The following is a 21,578-nucleotide window of genomic DNA, read 5'->3' as shown; positions in this document are numbered from 1 at the left end:
TCGACGGAAAAGAAGAATCGGAAAATTTTCTTCCGTTTTTGGTGCAACCCGTCTCAGTGAATAATGGTCGAAGTGAACGAAAATGGGTGTGTTTAGGGGTAATGGCTTTTCCGTTCCGTCGTTTTTTGGGGCGAGTGTGATTTGTGTTTGGGGGGAATGGTAGTGCTCGCACTTGATTTGGTTTCATAGCACTTGAAAATCCGTGCGAAAGAAGTGTGTAATTCGTAGTAAAAATGGCGATGATCTGGTTCGAGCAGCACCTTGGTTTTTCTGTGTGGGCAGAACGGAACCAGGGAAGGTGGTGTACCTTCCTCTGAGCAAGCAGTCACATTTGTTTACATAAGTCTTATCTCGTCGCGGAGTTTATCCATCGGGGTGGAGCTGGCACAGTCGGTGACTTGGCAGGTGAATCCACCGGCAGCTGAAGCTATCCGAAGGAAAAAGGAATCTATTCATGGAAATTAAAGCCCTTTCTCAGCCAGATGTTGATTCATCACGCATATGACTTTGTGAGAAAACGAAAGAGTAACGCAGCGAGAAGAAGCAGATACGGAGTATCTTGAAGAAAAATACGCTACGCATACATACGCAAGCGTGCTGAGTAAACTGCGGGCTGAGTCGTTCGATCCAACTCGATCGTGAAGATCTTGCACTACCGTGGACCCACAGTGGAGTAAATCAGAGCGCGATCGGGACGTCCGCTTGCAACAGTGTTTGTGATCATTGGAAATCAAACATAAATAATAAAACCAGCTCATCGCCCACGATTGTAACCGGGGAGTGCTTCAATGCACTCGACATCATGCGGCTATCGATTATCTTAGAAGCATGTTGCTTATTAAAAGAGCATGAATCTTATGTGCCATCGGCTACGACGATATGAGAACGATGAGAATATTTGAAGAATCGATCACAGTGGCCATCAGAAATTGTCATTTGTTTTGGTTCAGTCGCTTACAAACGTTCTAAAGAACAGACGTGTTTTCTGTCATCCGGCACTACATTTGGCTTCGAAAAAGGGACAATCCCACACAACGACACCCACTGGTGAATGATTGCTGCAGTTTTCTGACTCTACGTCGTTCCATTCAAGCCCAAAGAACCGGTACGCGGTGCTACGTCAGAAGGTCCCTCTCGTCGGGCTGGCTAATTGCCAATATTGACATCAATCGTCGCTCGTGGCAATCACAGTGCTGGCTGCCATACAGACGTGATTCATTGGCGTAGTGGATGATTTTTTTTCTGCGAACGGTCTTGCATGGGTCAGACACTTCGGGAAGGAGGTGAGGCCTTGAATGACGCATGCTGCTGCTGCTGGTGGTGGCTGACTAAAAGTGATGACGAAGACGCGTCGTTGATATAAGCAAATAAGAGTGGACAAAACACGGACGTATTAAAACAGTGCACAGTGGGAAAAATTGAACCCGAAACACGACTAAATTCATTTTCTCAGCTGGGTAACGGGTTCTGCCAACGGCTGAGACCATTTTCGCTTGGAAAAAGTGTGCTGAATCGATTGTTGGGGGTCTCGTTGGCCGAAGGCCTCACCCTGGCCAGCTAGAGGGCCGGAATCAATCCGAGTTCCTTACGGAAAGCAAAATCATTGTCATCCAAGAATACTTTCGCACCCGATATTTATTCTGAAGCCGCAAATCAGAAGTCAACCGCACTCCGGATAATATCAGTTGCATATTATGGTCCAATTGTGGTTCCGGAACAATCCGGGACAACCCGGAACATTAGGGTGGGGCTAATTTTAAAAAATCTCTCTGGGATATGATTTCCCAAATGGAAATCGATCTACTAGTCGAAATAAGCAAGCTGTACAATATTGAGTGATTTTGGTTAATCTTTAGAGGTGGCGCAAAGGGTTTAAGTGATTTTTTTTTCTAGAGCAAACCTTTAAAAAAACATTTCAAACTAAATTTTCAAACATAATTTTTCTAGACTAAATTGGTGATGTTAGAACCCCCTAGGGCCAAATTTGTGCTCAAAACTGCGATATCTCTACTGGTTTCTGAGATTTTTGAAAAAAATGTCGCATTTTGTTTTTTTTTAGTTAGATACCAAAATATTACATTTTTTTTTCAAACATCTCGGAAACCAATATAACACAATTTTGAACACAAATTTAACCCAACTGGGTTCTAGAATCACCGATTTAGTCTAGAAAAATGATGATTGAAAATTAAATTTGAAACGTTTTTTGAAGCAAAAATTTAATTTACTTTCTGAGATGCTTCCAGAATGCCCCCTTCTTGATTTTTTAAAAGATGTTTCCAGATTCGTTCCAGGATGCTTCCAGAATCCTTCGGGTGTGCTATCAAAATCCAACATGGATGCTTCTAGATTCCTTTATAAGCTGCTTCCAGAATCCATCTGGGTTGCTTTCAGAATTCTTTGGAAATGCTTCAAGATTCATTTTTGAATGCTTTCCGAATTCTTCTGGGATGCTTCCAGAATAATTGTGGGATGCTCCAGAGTCCTTATGAAATCAGGGTGTCTACTACTTGAAAAACACCTGAAACCCGAGAATCTTCAGGTAATTATATTTAACAGGGAAAACCTAGAATACTTAGAGAACTTCTGGGTACATTTCGTAGCGGATAAAACAAATACTAGAAATCCGTTTTGAATTTTGAAATCAATTGTTATAATTTAATCAAACATTTTCAGTTTCTGAAAATAACCTGAATCTATCTCTGAAATACATTTTTCGTGGCTGAAATTATAGGGAACCATTCTGAATAAATTTCTTAACAAATCCTTAGAGAAATCGTGAAAAATATTGGATCGCAGGATGATTTTCAGGAATAATCTGAATTGGATTATTAAGTTGCATTGATCAGGAAAATACTGACTACATAAAGTGTTTCAATCACATTTTCAAGCGCTTCTAAAAGTAATACTGGAAAAAATATTATACCATTACCAAAAATATTTCTGACCAATCTTGGAGAAAAATAATTGTTTTTTTTAAACAATTTTACTGAATTGTGGTACGCATCTTAAAAAAAAATAAAAAAATAAAAAAAATCTGGTCTAAATCTGGAATAATTTGCTGCAGATTCGGCATTAGAATTTATTGACAATTCCTCAATATGTTCCTGATACAAATCATAATGATTTTTTTAAATTGATTTAATAATATAGTAGCCTTGTGCTAGAGGTTCTTACACATTACACATTTTTAAAAACTTTTCAGGTCAAGTTCCTGTTGCAATTCATGTATCAGAAAAAATCTAGGAGCCATTCTGATGGAGTTCATGATAGAATATTTAACGAATATACCAGTCATAATTTAGTAATTTTGTTTATAAAAACTGCTTATTGGATTTCTGAATAACTTTTATCTGTTTTTTTCGAGGATTTAAATATTTTTCCTCTAAGGGTTTTATGAAAAAAAAATGCCAAATGCTACATTTGAAATTTCTAGCCATTATTTTTAACGGATTCTGAAAATCATATTCCCTTATCAACTTCTTTATGTTTGTTTACGAGCTTTCATACAAATCTCCCGTTAAATTTTAACCTAATTAATGAAAATTTGTTTGCATATTTAATAAAGATCAATTTCTTACATTCATTGCTTCCAGGTATTTATATTTTTTTAAATATATACTGATTTACAAATTGAAAATATTACAAAACTTAAGTTTAATTAACCCTAATCTTGTACCGACTTTTCGAACCTTCTAAGCAGAATACCCTCTTCGAATGGGTGTAATCAGTTTCGTACCTTTTAATTCCGCCCTATGTTGCTTATCCTTTGACAGATACGCGTATTTCGACTACCACTTGTAATCTTCCTCAGTGTCAGTTATCCACTGGTAATCTTCCTCAGTGCCAGTTATCCACTGAATAACTGACACTGAGGAAGATTACAAGTACTAGTCGAAATACGCGTATCTGTCAAAGGATAAGCAACATAGGGCGGAATTAAAAGGTACGAAACTGATTACACTCATTTAATTAACCCTGTTAAAACCTGGAAAACTTACAGAATATCATTTTGTCTTATGAGTATGAGTAGATACCCTGGAGATGCTTCCCCAATTCTCCTGGGTAGCTTCCATAATCTTTCTGCGATGCTTTCAAATTCCTTATGGATTTCTTCCAGATTCGTTTTTGGATGCTTCCTGTTTCTTTCTGTGATGCTTTCAGATTTCTAAATGAATGCTTCCAGAATCCTTGAAACCTTGAGGTGGCCCTTCCAGATTCCTTTTAGGATGCTTCCAGAATTCTTATGGGATGGTTCAAGACTAATTTCAAGGCATCCTTGAAGCAACTTGAAAGCATCCCAGAAGGTTTCTGGAAGACTACCTGAAAGATTTTTGAAGCATTGAAAACGAAATATGAAGAAGGCATTTTAATGGATTTTTGAAGCATCCCTGACGAATTTTAGAAGGTGAGTGTTGAGTGTCGAGCTGGTTCGATGCAGCATCCGAAGAAAATTGAAAGTTAAAGAGAAATTGTGAAGAAAAAACCCAAGAAATAATGTGAAAAGTTCAATTGAAAAGTGGAAACAAAATAGCGGATGGAATAAAATAGGAAGATATTAGTTTCGAATGGTTAATTGGGTTGATTTCGGAAAGCACCAAAGTTAGACTCCATTTTTTCACCCGTTCTTTTGTCGGATTGATGTCTGGTTAGGTGATTCGAGTCTAATAAGATTATGTAGTGAATGTGTATATAAAGAAAAATCAGTTGCTCATGACACAAGAAATCAGCATAGTGGAATTACAGGTCCGAACCGGATCCTGAGAGCTATTATTATCGACGGATGCGGAGCGGAGTTGCTGCAGGCGTTCCCGACACAGAGGAGATTCGCTAAAAACAGGAAGCACCAGACAGATAAGTTTTTCTCTGAAGTGTTTGCTATATTATTGAACAAAAGTTGTATTGCATGCAATCTGAGATCCAAAGCACCGTAAAATATTGCTACTCGGTAATTGGGGTGGGATGTTTCTTTTAGGGGTAAGGCAACTCATAGCCATATAGAAACTGTCCCACTTTCGGCGAACATTGTGCCGGGGGATTACGCGACGACCTGGAAGTTCGCTGAATGTGTTGTTATTTTTTTAGGTGGGACACAATCTGTACGTAGTAATAATGTTGAGTCCAACTAATAGGTTTCACTGTATGTATCCAATAAGAATTTTACGAGCGGAATGAGAATAGAGTTGCGCACAGGTTCGATCGTTTGACGTTTGAGAGATGGGGGTGCCAATGATTACGATTTCATCTTGTGTAAATACGACTCCGCTCAACCGCCGAGTTGGTTGACTTATGTATTTACCGGTTCATGAGCCTCTGTACGAAATTGCCCTGTCCTGCTCACTCCCACAGAAGGTTTGAAAACAGCGCGCAGCTGTTTTCAGATTTTCTGTGGGAGAGAGCAGTACGGCAGATTCGTGCAGAGGCTCATAGGAAAGTGGTCACAGAATGGGAGAGGGGTCGAGTCGGACGCCAAGCGAGAGTGGGCAGCTTGCGTTCTGCCAACGTGTACGTATACGTTACATTACACCAACACTGGGGGAACATATCCATAATCATTTTCAGCTGAGGGTAGATGGTGGAAAAGCGTGATAATCGATGAAAGTTAAGGTAGGAGTTTAACCTTATTATTTTTAATTGTTTTAGAATATTCAACTGTCATAACACTCGTTTAAATGTATGACTTTTACAAATGTACCTTGCATGTATTCTCATCTGCAAGTGAAATGCAAAGTGAATCTATGATTGCACACCAACTCGGATTGGGGTGGTTTAGACACATACATTGACACGTAATGCAAAGTTGGGAAAAATAATGATAGTGTAGGTGTGTAGAATAAAAGATATGGTAAATTTTCCGAGGAAGCGCTACCGTACTCAGAGAGAGAGAAAAAAAAAGGTTTTTAACAGGGTGCCCAACTCGATTACTCTATTTTTTTATTTTTCTTCATAACTACTAATGCGCAAAATGAAATTACCATGAATCCGGTTTATTGCTCAGACAAGTTTAAAAATAAAAATTCAATTATTTCATCGTTTTGTACCAAAGAACAAGTATAGTGATAGTTTATATAAGTATATAAAATTAAAAAAAAAAAAAAATCATGGCAACCATTTAGTGGGGTGGAAGGGGGTGGTGACCACAGCTCTCAAACGGTGGTATATGTCAATTTTTTTTTGTGGTAGTGCAGACATTTCCAATGTAAAGGTGAAAGAGAGTCCGTGCTTCTATTTCCCGCGAAAATAGATTACAAACTCATTGCCGTGAAAATTTTCGAAAAGTTGGAAGTGAGCAAAGTGAAAGCAGTGCTTCGAAAAGGAAAAAAATGGAGATCGTGGAAAGAAAAGAGTTCCGGAACGGAAACATCAAGGTGGTCCAGGTAAATACGAACTCATAATCTTGACAAATAATCCCGAAAACAGAGAGATAATACAATTGATATGATCTAGGTACCTGGAGACGGAAGTTGCATGTTTTATGCAATTGTACAGCAGATAACGGGCTGGACAACCTTCGACGACAAGTTCAGGGAGAAGGCAAGGGAACTGAGAAGAGGGACTGTAGAGTATTTGTGGAATCATAGGAGGGAGATGAAGGAAGTGATAATTGCCGCTATGGACGATGGGAGCGCTAACTCACTGGATGAGAACAGTGAAGAGTACATGGAAGTGGCGATGAAGCATATCAAGGAGCTGGCAAAGGATAATACATGGGCAGGAACAGAAAGTGTGTTGGCTTTGAAGGAGATATTGAACAAGAACATACGAGTATTCAGTCCGTATGTGGAACCACAAGAATATCGCGTTGGAAATGGCCAGAGACAGACGATTGAGATTTATTATAATGGTGTCAACCATTATAACAGTGTATTCAGACAAGCGGAATTAGTGGAAGAGCATAGGGAGCGTGAGGAGACCATTGCCGAGCAGGTTACGAAAGCCGTAGAAGTCCATCAGAAAAATGAAGAGCTGAATATGCAAGAGAGCAGAGCAGAAGGCAAAGTCGATAAGGGTAGATTCTGGATGAAAGTAAAAGACGGAAGGGTAAGAGCTAGGAGATTCGTCGAGGGCCCAGAAAGTCTGCTTTGGTCGGTCTGTTTTCAAGCAAGTGGTATCACACCACGCTCTATTGCTTTCGAAGAACTACCGAAAGTGCTGGAAGAAGAGATCAGAAAAGCAGTGAATGTACAAACGAAGGTCATTGTCCCGAACTCAGAAGTATGGAAAGCAATCGCCAACATAACAGGATCACAAATAAAAATATACAGAGAAAACGAGGAAACAGCAGTGTTCTATCCCAAAAGCGTACATACAGAAGCAAAGGAGGTTATCGTAGCAGAGACCAGAATAAGAGACAGCGTACAAATAGATAGTGTTGAGAAGGTGTACATTAGAACAGAAAAAGAAAACAAGAGAAAAGAACAAACAAACAAGCAAGAAACACAACAAAATAGGGAAAATCAGAACAAAAGAACAAGCAAGGATACTCTAGATCAGCCGGAAAAAATGACGACAATGACCATCAAAATGGCAAGTTTGAACGTTAGAGGATGCTGCATGAAATCCAAAAGAGAGGAAATAGACGAAGAGTTATATAATGCAGGAGTGGACATTGCAGTACTACAGGAAGCAAACATTACGGGTGTCAAAGTGGATACACAAAACTACGAATGGTGGATATCAGACAGAAGCAATGCCAACAATATGAGAGGTTTAGCCATACTGAAAAAGAGAGGAAATCGGATTAAGGTTAGAGGAGTTAGAACCATTAATAAAAACATAATGTCAGCCATTATTGAGAAAGAAGAAGGAGATGAAAGCTGGCTGATCATCAACGTGCATGCGCCGAACGCTAATGCAAATTCGTTCTTCGCAGCTCTAGGAGCATACATAAACAGCCATCCGAGGAAAGAGAAAATGATAATCTTAGGTGACTTCAACTCGCAAATAGGTAAAGAAGATATAGATGATGATGACATGGAAAGGTTGGGCATACATATAGGACATAGAATAACAAATGAAAATGGCGATTATATGAAAATATTCCTTAAAATTCACAATCTAAATGTAACTTCAATGAGGTTTGACAAGTCATTATTGTACACTTGGACAAATGGAAGTAAAACATCGCAAATAGATCATATACTATTAGATGATAACACAATTGTAAAAGTAAAATACATAAAAGCAAGGTGGACCACAATTCAAACAGACCATAAAATGTTGATGTTAGGAATACAAGCAAAACAGTGGAAACAGGAAAATAAGACCGTAAAAGTTAAAAAGCTATTACTACCAAAGGTGTTACAACAAAGTGAACCAAAACAAATATTCCATAGAGAACTGCAAAAACATGAGCCGATAAATGTTGAAAATTTAGAAATAACTGAAGCATATGAGAAAATAACTGAAAAAATAACCACTAGTGCTAGAAAGGCCTTAGAAAAAGTCAAGGACCCTATGACACCAAAGAGAAAAAAGGCAATACACTCATTACTGAAGGCAAGGAAACAGGCGAGATTAGCGAAATCAAGAGGAATAGATACGAACTGGTTCAGAGAAAACATAAATATTCGAAGGCATGATTACTACTTAGCGGTTAGAGATCACAACGAAAAAGAGATATTTAAGTTCTATAACGAATTACAAGACTACGAAGTAGGAGAGCGAATCAAAAGATCGTACATATTTTTGAAAAAGTTTACTAGAAGAAAAGCAACAAAAAAACCTCTAATTGCAATGAAGAAGTGGGTAGAGGAACTAAAACTGACGGAAGGTGAATCAATTGTCATTAAACCGGATAACGAAGAGCTAACAGAAGAACCTAGTAGGGAAGAAATTAGAAACATAATCGATGGACTGGTTAACGGCAAAGCAGCAGGAACAGATAAAATAAGAAATGAATACGTCAAATATTCCGATGAAGATAGCATAGAAGAGCTATACCAGATTATTAGAAAAGTGTGGAGAACCAACAAGATGCCAGAACAGTGGAAGAAGTCAGTACAAATACCAATCCCAAAAAAGAAAGGAGCAAAGGAAACCACAGACTTCAGACGTATAACGCTGTGTAACCTAGGGTACAAAGTTTACGCCAAATGGTTAGTGACAAGATTGAGACAATACGCAGGAGACCCTGGTTACCATCAGACAGCCTTTACACAGGATAGATCGACGGACGACCAAATCTTTTTTGCAAGAAGGTGTATGGAAGAAAACTGGAATGCTGGTAACACAATAGTACTCATGTCAGCAGATGTCAAAAAAGCATTTGATCTGGTAGATGTCTCCTCGGTAAGTACGGCAAAAATAAATATATGGGGCATTTCAAATACGACGTCAATTATCCTCTCTTTCTGCATCCTCTACTGCGCTTTCTATGCTCTTCTCTTCTTGACTTTTCTTCCTTACTACGAAAAGCCTGCTTCACAGCAGAGCTTCAATGAGCGCTTCCACAAATGTTGGCTGAGATTTTTCTTAGTCGGTGACCGTTCTGGGCGGGTAGATCATGTGGCAGACGAGAATGGTGGAAGCTCGAACTTTCCAATTGTCTTCTTACAAGGAAAAATTACCCATTGATTGTAAGTTTATTGAATAGTTAAATGGAACAACACTATCACAATCTTGCTCACAATTCTTCGAGGGTTGGTCATATAATGTATGTAAGTATGTATGTATGTATGTATGTATGTATGTATTGCAGCTCCATCCTTCCTATGACATTGAGATACTCAATGTAATAAAAAAAAGATAAAGAAACAGACTTAAATATTTGATATATACAACTAATTCATCGCTAATGCTGATAGACTGTGATAATATAATAGCACAGACGGTGATAGTAATGTAGACATATTCAATTATAGAAAGTAAATCAAACGAAGTAAATAAAAAAAAGATTGAGTAATTAATTAAGTAAAAGTTCAGGATTAGTACAATTGGTTTGGTAGTCATGGATAACGGGGAAGGAAGGAGTTGAATATACAGTAGAACAATTTTCTATTTAGCTTCTCTTCTAATCAGTAGACGAAGTTTCGAATGACCCTAGAATGGACAGGTATACACAATGTAGATAATTAACATTGCATACAATTTTAAAACACATTTAGGTGGAAAACATACTGACTGAACTGAACGTCCCTTCACATATAACAAATAGAGTACTACAAGCGTTGACAGCAGAGCGAACGAGCATACAGTGGGAAGGAGTCAGGACGGAGGAACGGAGCAAAGGCAAAGGAATTAAACAGGGGTGCCCATTATCACCCTACATTTTTACGCTGATCATCCAGAAAGTTTTGAATGAGGTTAAGAAGAAACACCCTAATATTAACCTATTGGAACTTAATAACGGAAAGCTGCCAGTGATTCTAGCTTTTGCAGATGATTTGCTGATTATTGCCAGAACAACAAATGAGATTGAAATAATTATGAAGACACTAAAGATGGAGTTAAAGAAAGTAGGTCTAGAAATTAATGCAAGTAAAAGTGAAATACTAATCAGAGAACCTCAAAGTGATAGGAATATCCCTGAAAAAATCAAAATTGATGGAGAAGAGTATAAAGTTGTGAAAAATATGAAGTACTTAGGGACCTTTCTGACAGAATCGTTAGACAGACCACAAACGACCAGAAAGCGATGTAAGTTAGCTGTAGGGAGCAGTAAAATTATTGTTGAATTTTTAAGGCGATACAAACCGCCTTGGAAATTGGCGAGATTAATATATAAAACGGTAATATCTCCGGCCATAACATACGGTTTGAAAGCGGCAGCTCTTGTAAAAAGAAACAGAAAGTCGATTAGTAAATACGAAATGCAAATTTTAAAAGAAATGATCAGGTACTGTAGAGATAGGCCAAGAGGAAGAGTAAAACTGTCAAGATTGCTAGAGGGGAAGACTGCGGTAAAGAAGATAAGGGTAATGAGAATTAACTACTGGGGTCATATTCAAAGAAGACCTCCTGGTCACCCACTGAAAATTGCACAACAAATAAAATACGAGAAAAAGAAAAGGGGAAGACCGGCTAAAACGTGGAACGACTCAGTCATAGAGGATAAACAAATGATTCAAGGAATATCAGAAGAAGAGTGGATAGAATTAGCAAAGGATAAAGAAAAATTAAAAGGAAAGGCAGAAGAAATATATAGAATTGAGGGCAGTGAGGAGGAATCCGAATCAGAGGTAGAGTAATAAATAAATAATGTAAATATGTAAGTAAATGAACTTGTAAACGAATAAACTTGGAATAATCTGGAATTGAATGAAAACATAATTAAAAACAAAAATAAATTCATATAAATCGGGAGGAGAAACATATGAATTGGTGTGAAGAATTGAGAACGAGAGAAGATAATGGTGTGGGGAATTAGAGTGCAATAATCTACACAAATTCACCTAATTGAGAAAAAAGCAGATAAGAATAAGAGAATAATTATACTAAAATACCCCACAGATGTTTAAAAATGATACTTTCTCTCCACAGAAGTAATGAATCAACCCAACTGGCAAAGAAGAATCGATGAAAACTGGTAAGATCGTTTCATATACACCGCCTTTAAAACCAACTAAATACGCGCCAGAATCAGAAATGGTTTTTTGATTCAGGAAGTATGATCTCATCTCAGATATCCATTTGATATGTGGATGATATCATGCGGGGCTTATTGTACATGAAAATGACCTCAGAATGCACGTGTAGGAACAGGCATTCTCGAAATGGGTTGTTGGATTTGCAATAGAGCTATCACCTTCCATCTCCCGGATTAAAGTTGTTTACATATGTTTGATAGTAAAAATATGAAAAAAAAACCCAAATGTGTAAACAAATTTCTTCCATAAAAGCACTGCCGGTCAGTGGGAGATGGATTGTACACACACACACACACACATCCCTGACGAATTTTAGAAGCATCCCAGAAGGAATCTAAAAGTATCCCAGGAAAAGTTCGGGTGCATCCCAGAAGAACTCTGGAAGCATCCCAGAATCTGAAAGTATCACAAAAAAAATCTGCAAGCAATTCTGAAGGCATCCCAGAATGATTCTGGAAGCTTCCCATTAGGAATTTGAAAACATCCCAGAAAGATTCCGAAAGCAATCCAGAGGAACTCTTAAAGCATTTATAAAAGAGTCAGAAGAATCCTGGAATCATGATTCTGGAAGAATCCCTGATATTATGTAATAGTTGGATTCTGGCAGCATACCTGAATGACTTTAGCAGCATCCCAGAAAGATTTTGGAAGCTTCCCATAAGGAGTTTGAAAGCAACCCAGAAAAATTTTGGAAGCAGCCAAGAACAATTCTGAAAGCATCTTATTAGAAATCTGATGGCATCCCAGGAAGAATCTGGAAGAATCCCGGGATTCTTGAAGCAACGTATAAGTATTCTGAAAGCACCCCAGAAGGATTCTGGAAGAATACCTAAAGTATTCTGGAAGCATTGCAGAAAGATTCTGGAAGCATCTTAGAACGAATCTGCAAACATCCTATAAGGAATGTCAATTTCTTGATTTTGCTTTGGCTGACCAAGCCATGTGGGAAATTACACTGTTGAAAATGCTTTGACATCCATGTGCACATGTGTCGAAGCTCTCGACAATTAAAAAACAACTTCCTCTCCCGCTTTGACATACATGTGCACAACAGACAATGTGTTAGATGTTCATCTAATCCCATCCGAAGGGGGTTTGGATTGTGAAAAGAAGATAACCATGTGCGATTGTGGAATCGAGTTCAGTTCTAGGCCTGCTGGCGACGGAGATAGTCGAGTGACTCCGTAGCTTGAAGGAATAGAAGCGCCCGTCTAGCGTATTGGGAGTCGTGAGTTCGAGTCTCACCGGAGTACGTGGATTTCTTTTCATAATTTCAAATCTCAATTTGTTCATCGAGCACATGTTCTGTTGTGCACATGGATGTCAAAGCATTTTCAACATCCTATAAGGAATCTAGAAGTATTTCAAAAGAAATCTGGAATCCCAGCATAATTTGGAAAGCATCCTAGAAGGAATCTGGAAGAATCGCAGAAAAACTCAGAAAGCATCTTTAAAAAACTGGAAGCATCCCATAAAGATATATAGAAGCAACCTAGAAGCTATCTGGAAGCAACTCAGAAAGATTCTGGAAGTATCCCAGAAGGATTCTGGAGTTATCCTAGAAGGAATCTGGAAGTATCCCAGAAGAAATCTGAAATAATTGCAGAAACATTTTGGAAACAACCCAGACAGAATCTGAGAGTATCTCTGAAGAACTTTAAGAAGCATCTTTAAAAAAAATCTGGAAGCATCGTAGAAGTTTTCTGGAAGTATCCCAGAAGGATGTTAGAAGCATCCTTGATGGATTATTAAAGCATGCCAGAAGAAATCTGGCAGTATCCTAGAAGAATTTTGGAAGCATCCCGGAAGGACTCTGGAAACATTTTAGAAGAATTCGAGAACCATCTCGAAAGAAATTTGAAAGAATCCCTGAAAGATTCTGCGAGCAACCTCGAAGAATTAGAAAGCAACCCAGATCCCAGATTGTTTCAGGAAATATCCCTGAAGGATTATGTAAGTAACCCTGGTAGATTCTAGAACCATAGCAGAAGAAATCTGCAAGCATCCTAGAAGGAATCTAGTAACATCCAAGAAAAACTCGGGTAGTGTCTCAAAAGAAATCTTGAAGCATTAGCATAGAGATTCTGGGAGAAACCTAGAAGAATTCTGAAAGTATCTGAAATGGCATCTGAAAGTGTCATGGAACAATTCTGGAAGAATCCTTGATGGATTCTGGAAGCATCTCAGAAGGATTCTTGTAATATTCCCGAAAATCTAGGAAATGTTCCAAAATGAATCTGGAAGCACCCCAGATAGAATCTGGAAGTATCCCATAAGAACTTGGGAAGCATCCCGAAGGAAAACTGAAAGCATCCCAGAACTTCTGGCCCATTCTGAAAGCATCCCAAAAATATTGTGGAAGCATCCTATAAGAAATATGGAAGCACCTCAGAAGTACTTTGGAAGTAACCCAGAAGGATTCTTGACCCAACCTAGAAGAAATCTGGAAGCATCCCTGAGGGATTCCGGAAGCATTCCGGATTGCCGTTTAGTGACCACCAATATAGTTTTGTTCAACCTGAATTGATTGTGAATTCTGTATTATTCATTGAGCTGCAGCATTATTTAGATATACATAGTATAGGTATTCAGAGGAACTCGGAATTATCAGTGGCCACATCTTACCTTCTAACTGGCTAGTATTATCCAGAGAAAAAAAAACACTTAAACCCTTTGCGCCACCCCTGAAGATCAACCAAAATCGCTCATTTTTGTACTGCTTACTTATTTCGACTAATAGATCAATTTCCACTTGGGAAATCATATCCCAGAGAGATTTTTTTTAATTAGCCCCACCCTAATGTTCCGGGTTGTCCCGGATTGTTCCGGAACCACAATTGGACCATAATATGCAACTGATATTATCCGGAGTGCGGTTGACTTCTGATTTGCGGCTTCAGAATAAATATCGGATGCGAAAGTATTCTTGGATGACAATGATTTTGCTTTCCGTAAGGAACTCGGATAGATTCCGGGCCTCTAGCTGGCCAGGGTGAGGCCTCCGGCCAACGAGACCCCCACCAATCGATTCAGCACACTTTTTCCAAGCGAAAATGGTCTCAACCGTTGGCAGAACCCGTTACCCAACTGAGAAAATGAATTTAGTCGTGTTTCGGGTTCAATTTTTCCCACTGTGCAGTGTGTTTAAGTTTGCGGACAATTTATGGCGGTTTTGGAATTTCCCTTGAAGCTTTGGATTCACATACCGCAGTCACAAGTTTACAGCGAGAAAATGATTCTCTCATCTTTTGAGTTAAATCGTTGATTAATCTTTTTGAATCTTTCGGAATCTTTTTATGTCTCGACAAATCAACTGCATCCTGTTTATTGGATTTCAACAATCATTTAGTTTCAGTGTTGTGATTTATAGCTAGTGATCTGACGAAGAAAAACATCAGTTCTGTGTGAGTATTCTAATGGAAGCTAGGATGAAAGCACGTTTATCTACGTGACACAAGCTCAAAATATGAATCACTTGAAATCTATAAGTATTTAAAGATGATCCCAAAACCGAGCCCAGAACCATCCCTGGACGAACTGGAATTGTTCAACTGGCGTTATCATTCACCGTACTGATTGGCATTCCTGCCTCACCATATGAAGATCAGACCTTGGATCAGACAATACAAAAAAGTATCGAAATGAAGGAATGAAAATAAGCGATTATTGCAACTCATCAATCAATCGTTGTTCGTCATTGAATCACTGAAGTCTTCAACTCCGGTATATAATATAAAATAATAATTTTATGAGTAAGCAGCCATAACATGCAAACATTCTTGTGAAGGTTCAGATCTGTTCTATCAAATTGTATAGCATTCTGGTTTTAAAGTGATATTGGTGCGAATTTCACTTGGACACAAGGATAAGAAGATGCAAAAGAGTGGCATAAGATCCGTCAAATCTGTCAACAGACTATATCGGAGATGCAATGAATGCGCCTTCGATTACATTAAAGATTATCAGACCGCAGGGGAACTGTGATGCTACTACAGCGAGGATTCGCTCGTTGGGTCACGACTGCACCCCGATTAGCGAATCGTGTTCGTTCGTTGGGGCAACTGACAACTGATCAAAATGCTCTAGATAACATCGGTTCAATTGACCCCATTAAACTAATTGTATTTGTATTGTAATTTACTATTTACTAGATTCCTTTAATTTATTGGAAAACATTAGAAAAATCATTGTTCATCTTTTTCTTGACGTAACATCCTCACTTGGCTAAACCTGTTTCAGCTAGTTTTCTATAAATACTTCCTCAGTTATTCATTGAGAGCTTCCTCTGCCAACACGGTTTAACGTCTGTCAGTCGTTGAAGTTTTAGCGAATAACATTCGATAACCGAAACATCTACTGCACTCAAATTTAAAACGAAAATTATAAAAAAAAAATATGTCAAGTGATTTTGTGTTTGATTATACAAACATGATCCAAGCAACAATAATATTTATTGTTATTTATTTGTTACGAATTGTTTTTAAGTGTAATTGAGAAATAAACTCTTTTTTAATAAAAAGTTCATAAGAACTTTGCAGGCACTTTTGCAACTATATAAAAACAACTTAAATTAATTTTTACTGATAGTAACTTTAAATTATTATAGAACTATTGAAAAACAATCGAATCAATTAGTCACTAATAAAGCTAATGTTCACTTATTGTACGAACTATATGGACTTGATTTCTATTGTAAAAAGTAACAATATATCTACTATGTGTTTTATTGTGAACAATAAAACCAGTCATATGTTAATAATGTTTACCATGTAATGAATGGTAATTTTTTATCCGGGTGTTCAGCTGTGGCTATAGGTTTGGCACCGGTCCGATACTCAGCCAGGTGAACGATTATCAGGAACAGCAGCAGAAGAGCAACAATTCAGGATATACGTACCAATAGCACCAGTAAGTTCTCACCTTTTCATTAAGCGTGCGGTTAAATCTCTCCGCAACACACCGTTTTGCTGAGCCGAATACACTACGGTTGATTGGCCTTGAATTCCCTTCCATCTGTAGTACGCTTCTTGTTCCTTCGAGCAATATTCCCTTTCTTGATCGACTGTTAGTTTTCTGATCCGTTTCTCAAACTCCAAGGCATCGCTTTATACTCTTGAAAACCGAGTCATCTTTCTTCATGATCGCTCGAAGCTTTCCACCACGGGTTGTGAACAGGACATCGATTCCACCTTGCGATATTTTCTTCACGAACACCAGATTTCCTCTCAGCTCGGGGACGAAGATTATACGCTTTTCATCTCGAAACGTACACCTTCCTTCGAAAGTCCGGTAACTTCTCCTTCGTACTTTTCAACGATCGAGACGCCTTCCTGGGCCTAGTCCACGTTGTTCACTAGATGATAAATAGCTATATCCGGAACTTGATCCGGAATCGACTACGAAGCTCGACCTCTGGCATCTTGTGGACCATGAACGAAACCCATTTGCTTCCAACAGCAGCGTTGACCTTACCTTAGGGCTTCTTGACGCGACAATCCTTCTGCATGTGGCCATGTTTACCGCAACGGTGGCACTTAATTGCCGAAAAACTTATTCACACACCGCTTATTCGATTCGCAACCAGATTCTATGCCTTTTCCCAAAAATTTGAGCTCACATAGTTGAAAATTAGTTTAAAATGACCGATTCTTGAATCTTTTCATCTGCCGATCAAAATTTCAGTTACCAATGGTTCGAGTCAGGCTCGCCAGATCGACGTCGCGTATGACCTCACGAAGCATATTGACTGGGGTAAATATGCTGAGTTGGTCTCCGAGGGCGAGCAGTCGGTAGACGTTCTTCCACCGCAGGAAGAATACCAGTTCTTGTCCGGGTTAATCGTCGACAGTGCTCTTCAAGCGCAGCGCAAGCCAGTTCCGGGAACTTCGATACGGCGAAGACCCCCACACTGTGGTGGGATGAAAAATGTACCGGAGCCTATCGTGAAAGATCCGCCGCGTTTAAAACATACCGGAAGCGCGGTACTCTGGAGAACTACGAGCGGTATTTCTCTCTTGACGAGATCTGAGACGAGACTCGCGAAGAGGAAAAAAAAGCAACGTCAAGTGCAGCCCAACTGAGCTGTCAGTAGTCTATTTTACGAAACGACAACAATGTTGATATTGATATTAACACTCACGGGCTTGGGCGCAACCTCCTGTCAAATTTTCATTCATGAAATGAGCGATCAGCTGATCCGAAACGTCTCGTAAAATGGCTCGTTGTAGCCCGTTTGATTACGTTACCTAAAACGAGTAAAGTATTGCTATCCGAGATAAATTCTGAAGCCAAAATTCACTCCGAGCAGCATTTTCTTCTCCTGTACTGTCAAAAATAAATTGAAAACAAAATATTCCAATGATTACTTTGCTTGGCGATTGTTGGCGATGCAAAATTTCACCTCAACATGATTTTGTGCGTGAATGGGATTCAGTATCACTGCATGTGAGGTGATGCGGTCACGTACGTGTTTGAACCACCAGCCCAAAACATAATGTCAACACAGATAGGAAGAAGAAAAAAATAACAAAGTGGAGAAAAAGAAGACCGTCTTCGCGAGTCTCGTCTCAGGACGAGAACCTAAAGGCGAAGAAACGTGGTTATTGGAGGAATTTCGTCAACGGTCTCTCGCGGGAGACGTCAATGCGGACTCTCTGGACGGTCGGAAGGAGAATGCGCAATGCGGTATCGGTTAATGAGGATCGAGAAAGCTCGCCTCGATGGATTTTCGACTTCGCAAAGAAAGACTGTCTGGATTCGGTGCAAGTTCAAGCGAATATTCGTCGTTGTCCACCTCAAAGGAATTCGATGGATTCACCTTTTTCGATGCTTGAATTCTCACTCGTGCTTCTGTCATGTAACAACTATGCCCCAGGAATGTATAGAATAAAGTAAAACTTGCTCAAAAGCCTCCCAGACGTCGCAAAGAGGCGCTTGTTGAATTTAATCAATCTATTCTTGGAGAGCAACACTGTTCCGGATGACTAGAGACGAGTGAGGGTTATAGCCATGCTTACGGAAGCTGCTAGAGAAGATGATTCTCCATCGGCTCGATACATGGGTTGAATCGATCGGCCTTCTTTCAGATACTCAATTCGGTTTCCGCAGAGGCAAGGGAACGAGCGATTGTCTGGCGTTGGTTTCTACTGAAATTCAACTGGCCTACGCTCAAAAAAGAGCTTTTGATGTAGTATGCGTTGTTGTCCTTTCAGAAAAACTCCACAACTGTGGGCTTCCTCCGATTTTAAACAACTACTTGTACAATTTGTTATCTGAGAAGCAGATGTTTTTCTCTCGTGGAACCTCGGCAACTTCACGAATTAGTTACATGGGTCTCCCCCAGGGCTCATGCTTAAGTCACCTTCTTTACAACTTTTACGTTAGAGATATCGACGAATGTCTCGTGGAAAATTGCTCGCTACGACAGCTTGCGGACGACGCCGTGGTTTCTATCACCGGACCAGAGGCGGAAGATCTTCAAGGACCACTGCAAGATACCTTAGACAATTTGTCTGCTCGGGCTGTAAAGCTGGGTATCGAATTCTCTCCGGAGAAAACTGAGTTAGTTGTCTTTTCTAGGAAGCGTGATCCAGCTGATCTAGAGCTTCAATTTTTGGGTAAGGAACTCACATAAGCTCTTTCGCATATGTATTTAGGGGTCTGGTTCGACTCTAAAGGCACCTGGGGAAAGCACATTAGTTATGTGTATCAGAAGTGCCAACAACGAATCGACTTCATGCGCACACTCACCGGAACATGGTAGGGAGCCCACCCGGAAGATCTAATAAAGCTTTATCGTACAACGATACTGTCGGTTCTCGAATACGGTAGCTTTTGCTTGCAGTCCGCCGCGAAAACACACATCCTGAGCGTATCCAGTATCGTTGCCTTCGGATCGCGTTAGGCTGCATGAACTCGACGCACACAATGAGTTTGGAGGTACTAGCACCAGTACTCCCTTTATCAGATCGTTTCGTGGAATTGTCGCTAAGGTTCCTCATCCGCTGTGAGGTGCTGAATCCATTGGAAATTGAAAACTTTGAAAAGCTGATTGAACGAATTCATCAAACAAAATTTATGACAGTGTACTACTCATACATGACTCTGGAGATTAACCCTTCTTCGAATGTTCTCAACCGTGATTGCTTCCCAGACTTCTCCGATTCCACTATAGGTTTTGATCTGACCATGAAGCAAGAAATCCATGGAATCCCAGATCAGCTCCGATCTTTTGGCCATGTCAGTTGCGACAGAAGGTTTTTCACTGACGGGTCTAAAACAAATGATTCCACTGGATTTGGTGTATGCAATGAGCTACATAGCGCCGCCCATAAACTTCAAAGTCCTTGCTCAGTATATGTCGCAGAATTGGCGGCTATACACTACGCATTAGAGCGAATCGCCTCTCTTCCTTCTGATCAATATTTCATTTTTACGGATAGTCTCAGTTAAATTGAGGCTATTCGTTCGATGAGGCCGGTGAAGCACTCCACGTATTTCCTAAGCGAAATACGAAAATTCCTGCGTGCTTTATCGAATCGAGCATATAACATCACCTTGGTTTGGGTCCCTTCGCATTGCTCGATTCCGGACAATGAGAAAGCGGACTCACTCGCCACTCACGGGCGCTATGGAAGGCGATATTTATGACCGTCATATCGCCTTCAATGATTTTTTTTTTCGATTGCTCGTCAGCATGCCTTGGTCAGTTGGCAACAAAAATGGGATGCAGGAGAATTGGGCAGGTGGTTACATTTAATTCTCCCACAGGTATCGAAGACGGCGTGGTTCAAGGGGTTGGACATGGGTCGAGATTTTATCAAGATAATGTGTCGACTTATGTCCAATCACTACTCTCTGGGCTCGCACTTCTATCGAATAGGGCTCACAGATAACAATCGCTGTAGCTGTGTCGCGTGGAATTTTGTGCAAATGCGCGTTTGAAATATTACAAAGGCCGCGCGGTGTATCATATTCTGCACACCAGTCAATAGTTTTGCCAAGCCGAAATATCCCAAAAAAGACGAAAAAACGGTAAAACTCGCAAAAGGCACTCTTAAAATTACCATCGTACACCGATTTAACGGTATATTTAAAAAATTGATAATTGGCCAACTGCCCACCCGTGGCGCTCGCATTGGCTAATTTGCAGTTAAAAATATTGCACTTATTAGCGCATTTGCCCAAAAGTACACGTGGCAAATCCCTGAGGAAAGGAACAGCCGCGTGTTTTGCTCCCCTATTACTCAATTCTTATGGGAGATATAACATTGCGGCGTTTCCTCAAGTGCGGTTGTTCCTTTCCAAGAGGATTTGCCGCGTGGAATTTCGTGCAAATGCGCGTTTGGAACATTACAAAGGCCGCGCGGTGTATCATATTCAGCAAACCAGCTTTCACTGCACTTCACAAACATCCCCAGAAATGAACTTTTCAATCAGCGAGTTCATTTGTAGGGATGTCTGCAACGGATGTTATTTTCATAATTTAAAATACCAGTACACAGAGGCTCAAATATTAAATACAAATTTTGTACAAAAAGAAACCAATGCTCTTTGTTTGACTCGAACGAATTGTCTTCTAAGCAGATGTTGTTTCTTTAGTTCATTCCTTCAAATTTTGCTAATTTTACCGAACTTGCACGGAAAAAGCATTGCAATTGAATCATGGTGTATTTTTGTTTTCAAAAGGAAGTATACGGAACAGTACGAGTTCAGACCAAATGGCAATAACCCATAGCTATTTTATCGCTCACATGTCATTTTTATCATCACTCATTTATTACAGCGATTCACGCAAGGCAGTGCGATTTCCAACTTTCTTTCATACAGATAGAGAATGAAGAGCAACGCAAAAGAAATCTCCCCCTGTCAGACGGTTGCACCAAAACGAACTCTTGCTTGTGCGTGGTGATTACGCGCTAATAACCTACAGAATGCTGTCTTTCCCCTTCACTATACGCCCATATCTCACACCCTCGCTGATTGCCATTC

The 21,578-nt window shown here is 39.6% G+C and overlaps 2 protein-coding genes across 3 annotated transcripts in view; both read left to right on the top strand.

Moving 5' to 3' along the window:
• LOC115256515 (integrin beta-PS) overlaps positions 1–21,578 on the top strand; it is a 31,725-nt gene that overhangs the window by 268 nt on the left and 9,879 nt on the right. The gene's annotated exons all lie outside the window — the stretch shown is intronic.
• Positions 2–21,575, top strand: LOC134285022 (uncharacterized). Its single transcript, XM_062844887.1, has 2 exons — positions 2–14,992; positions 15,078–21,575. The coding sequence occupies exon 1, from the start codon at positions 6,469–6,471 to the stop codon at positions 9,574–9,576; it is 3,108 nt and encodes a 1,035-aa protein (XP_062700871.1). The 5' UTR covers positions 2–6,468; the 3' UTR covers positions 9,577–14,992; positions 15,078–21,575.

Source organism: Aedes albopictus, chromosome 1 (assembly GCF_035046485.1).
Source record: "Aedes albopictus strain Foshan chromosome 1, AalbF5, whole genome shotgun sequence".
Taxonomy (NCBI): Eukaryota; Metazoa; Arthropoda; class Insecta; order Diptera; family Culicidae; genus Aedes; species Aedes albopictus.
Note: the sequence above shows the minus strand (reverse complement) of the source record. Positions and strands in the feature narration are given on the sequence as shown.

Excerpts from the sequence above, each read along its gene's own strand:
- LOC134285022 (XM_062844887.1), top strand. The coding sequence starts at position 6,469 with ATGTTTTATGCAATTGTACAGCAGATAACGGGCTGGACAACCTTCGAC.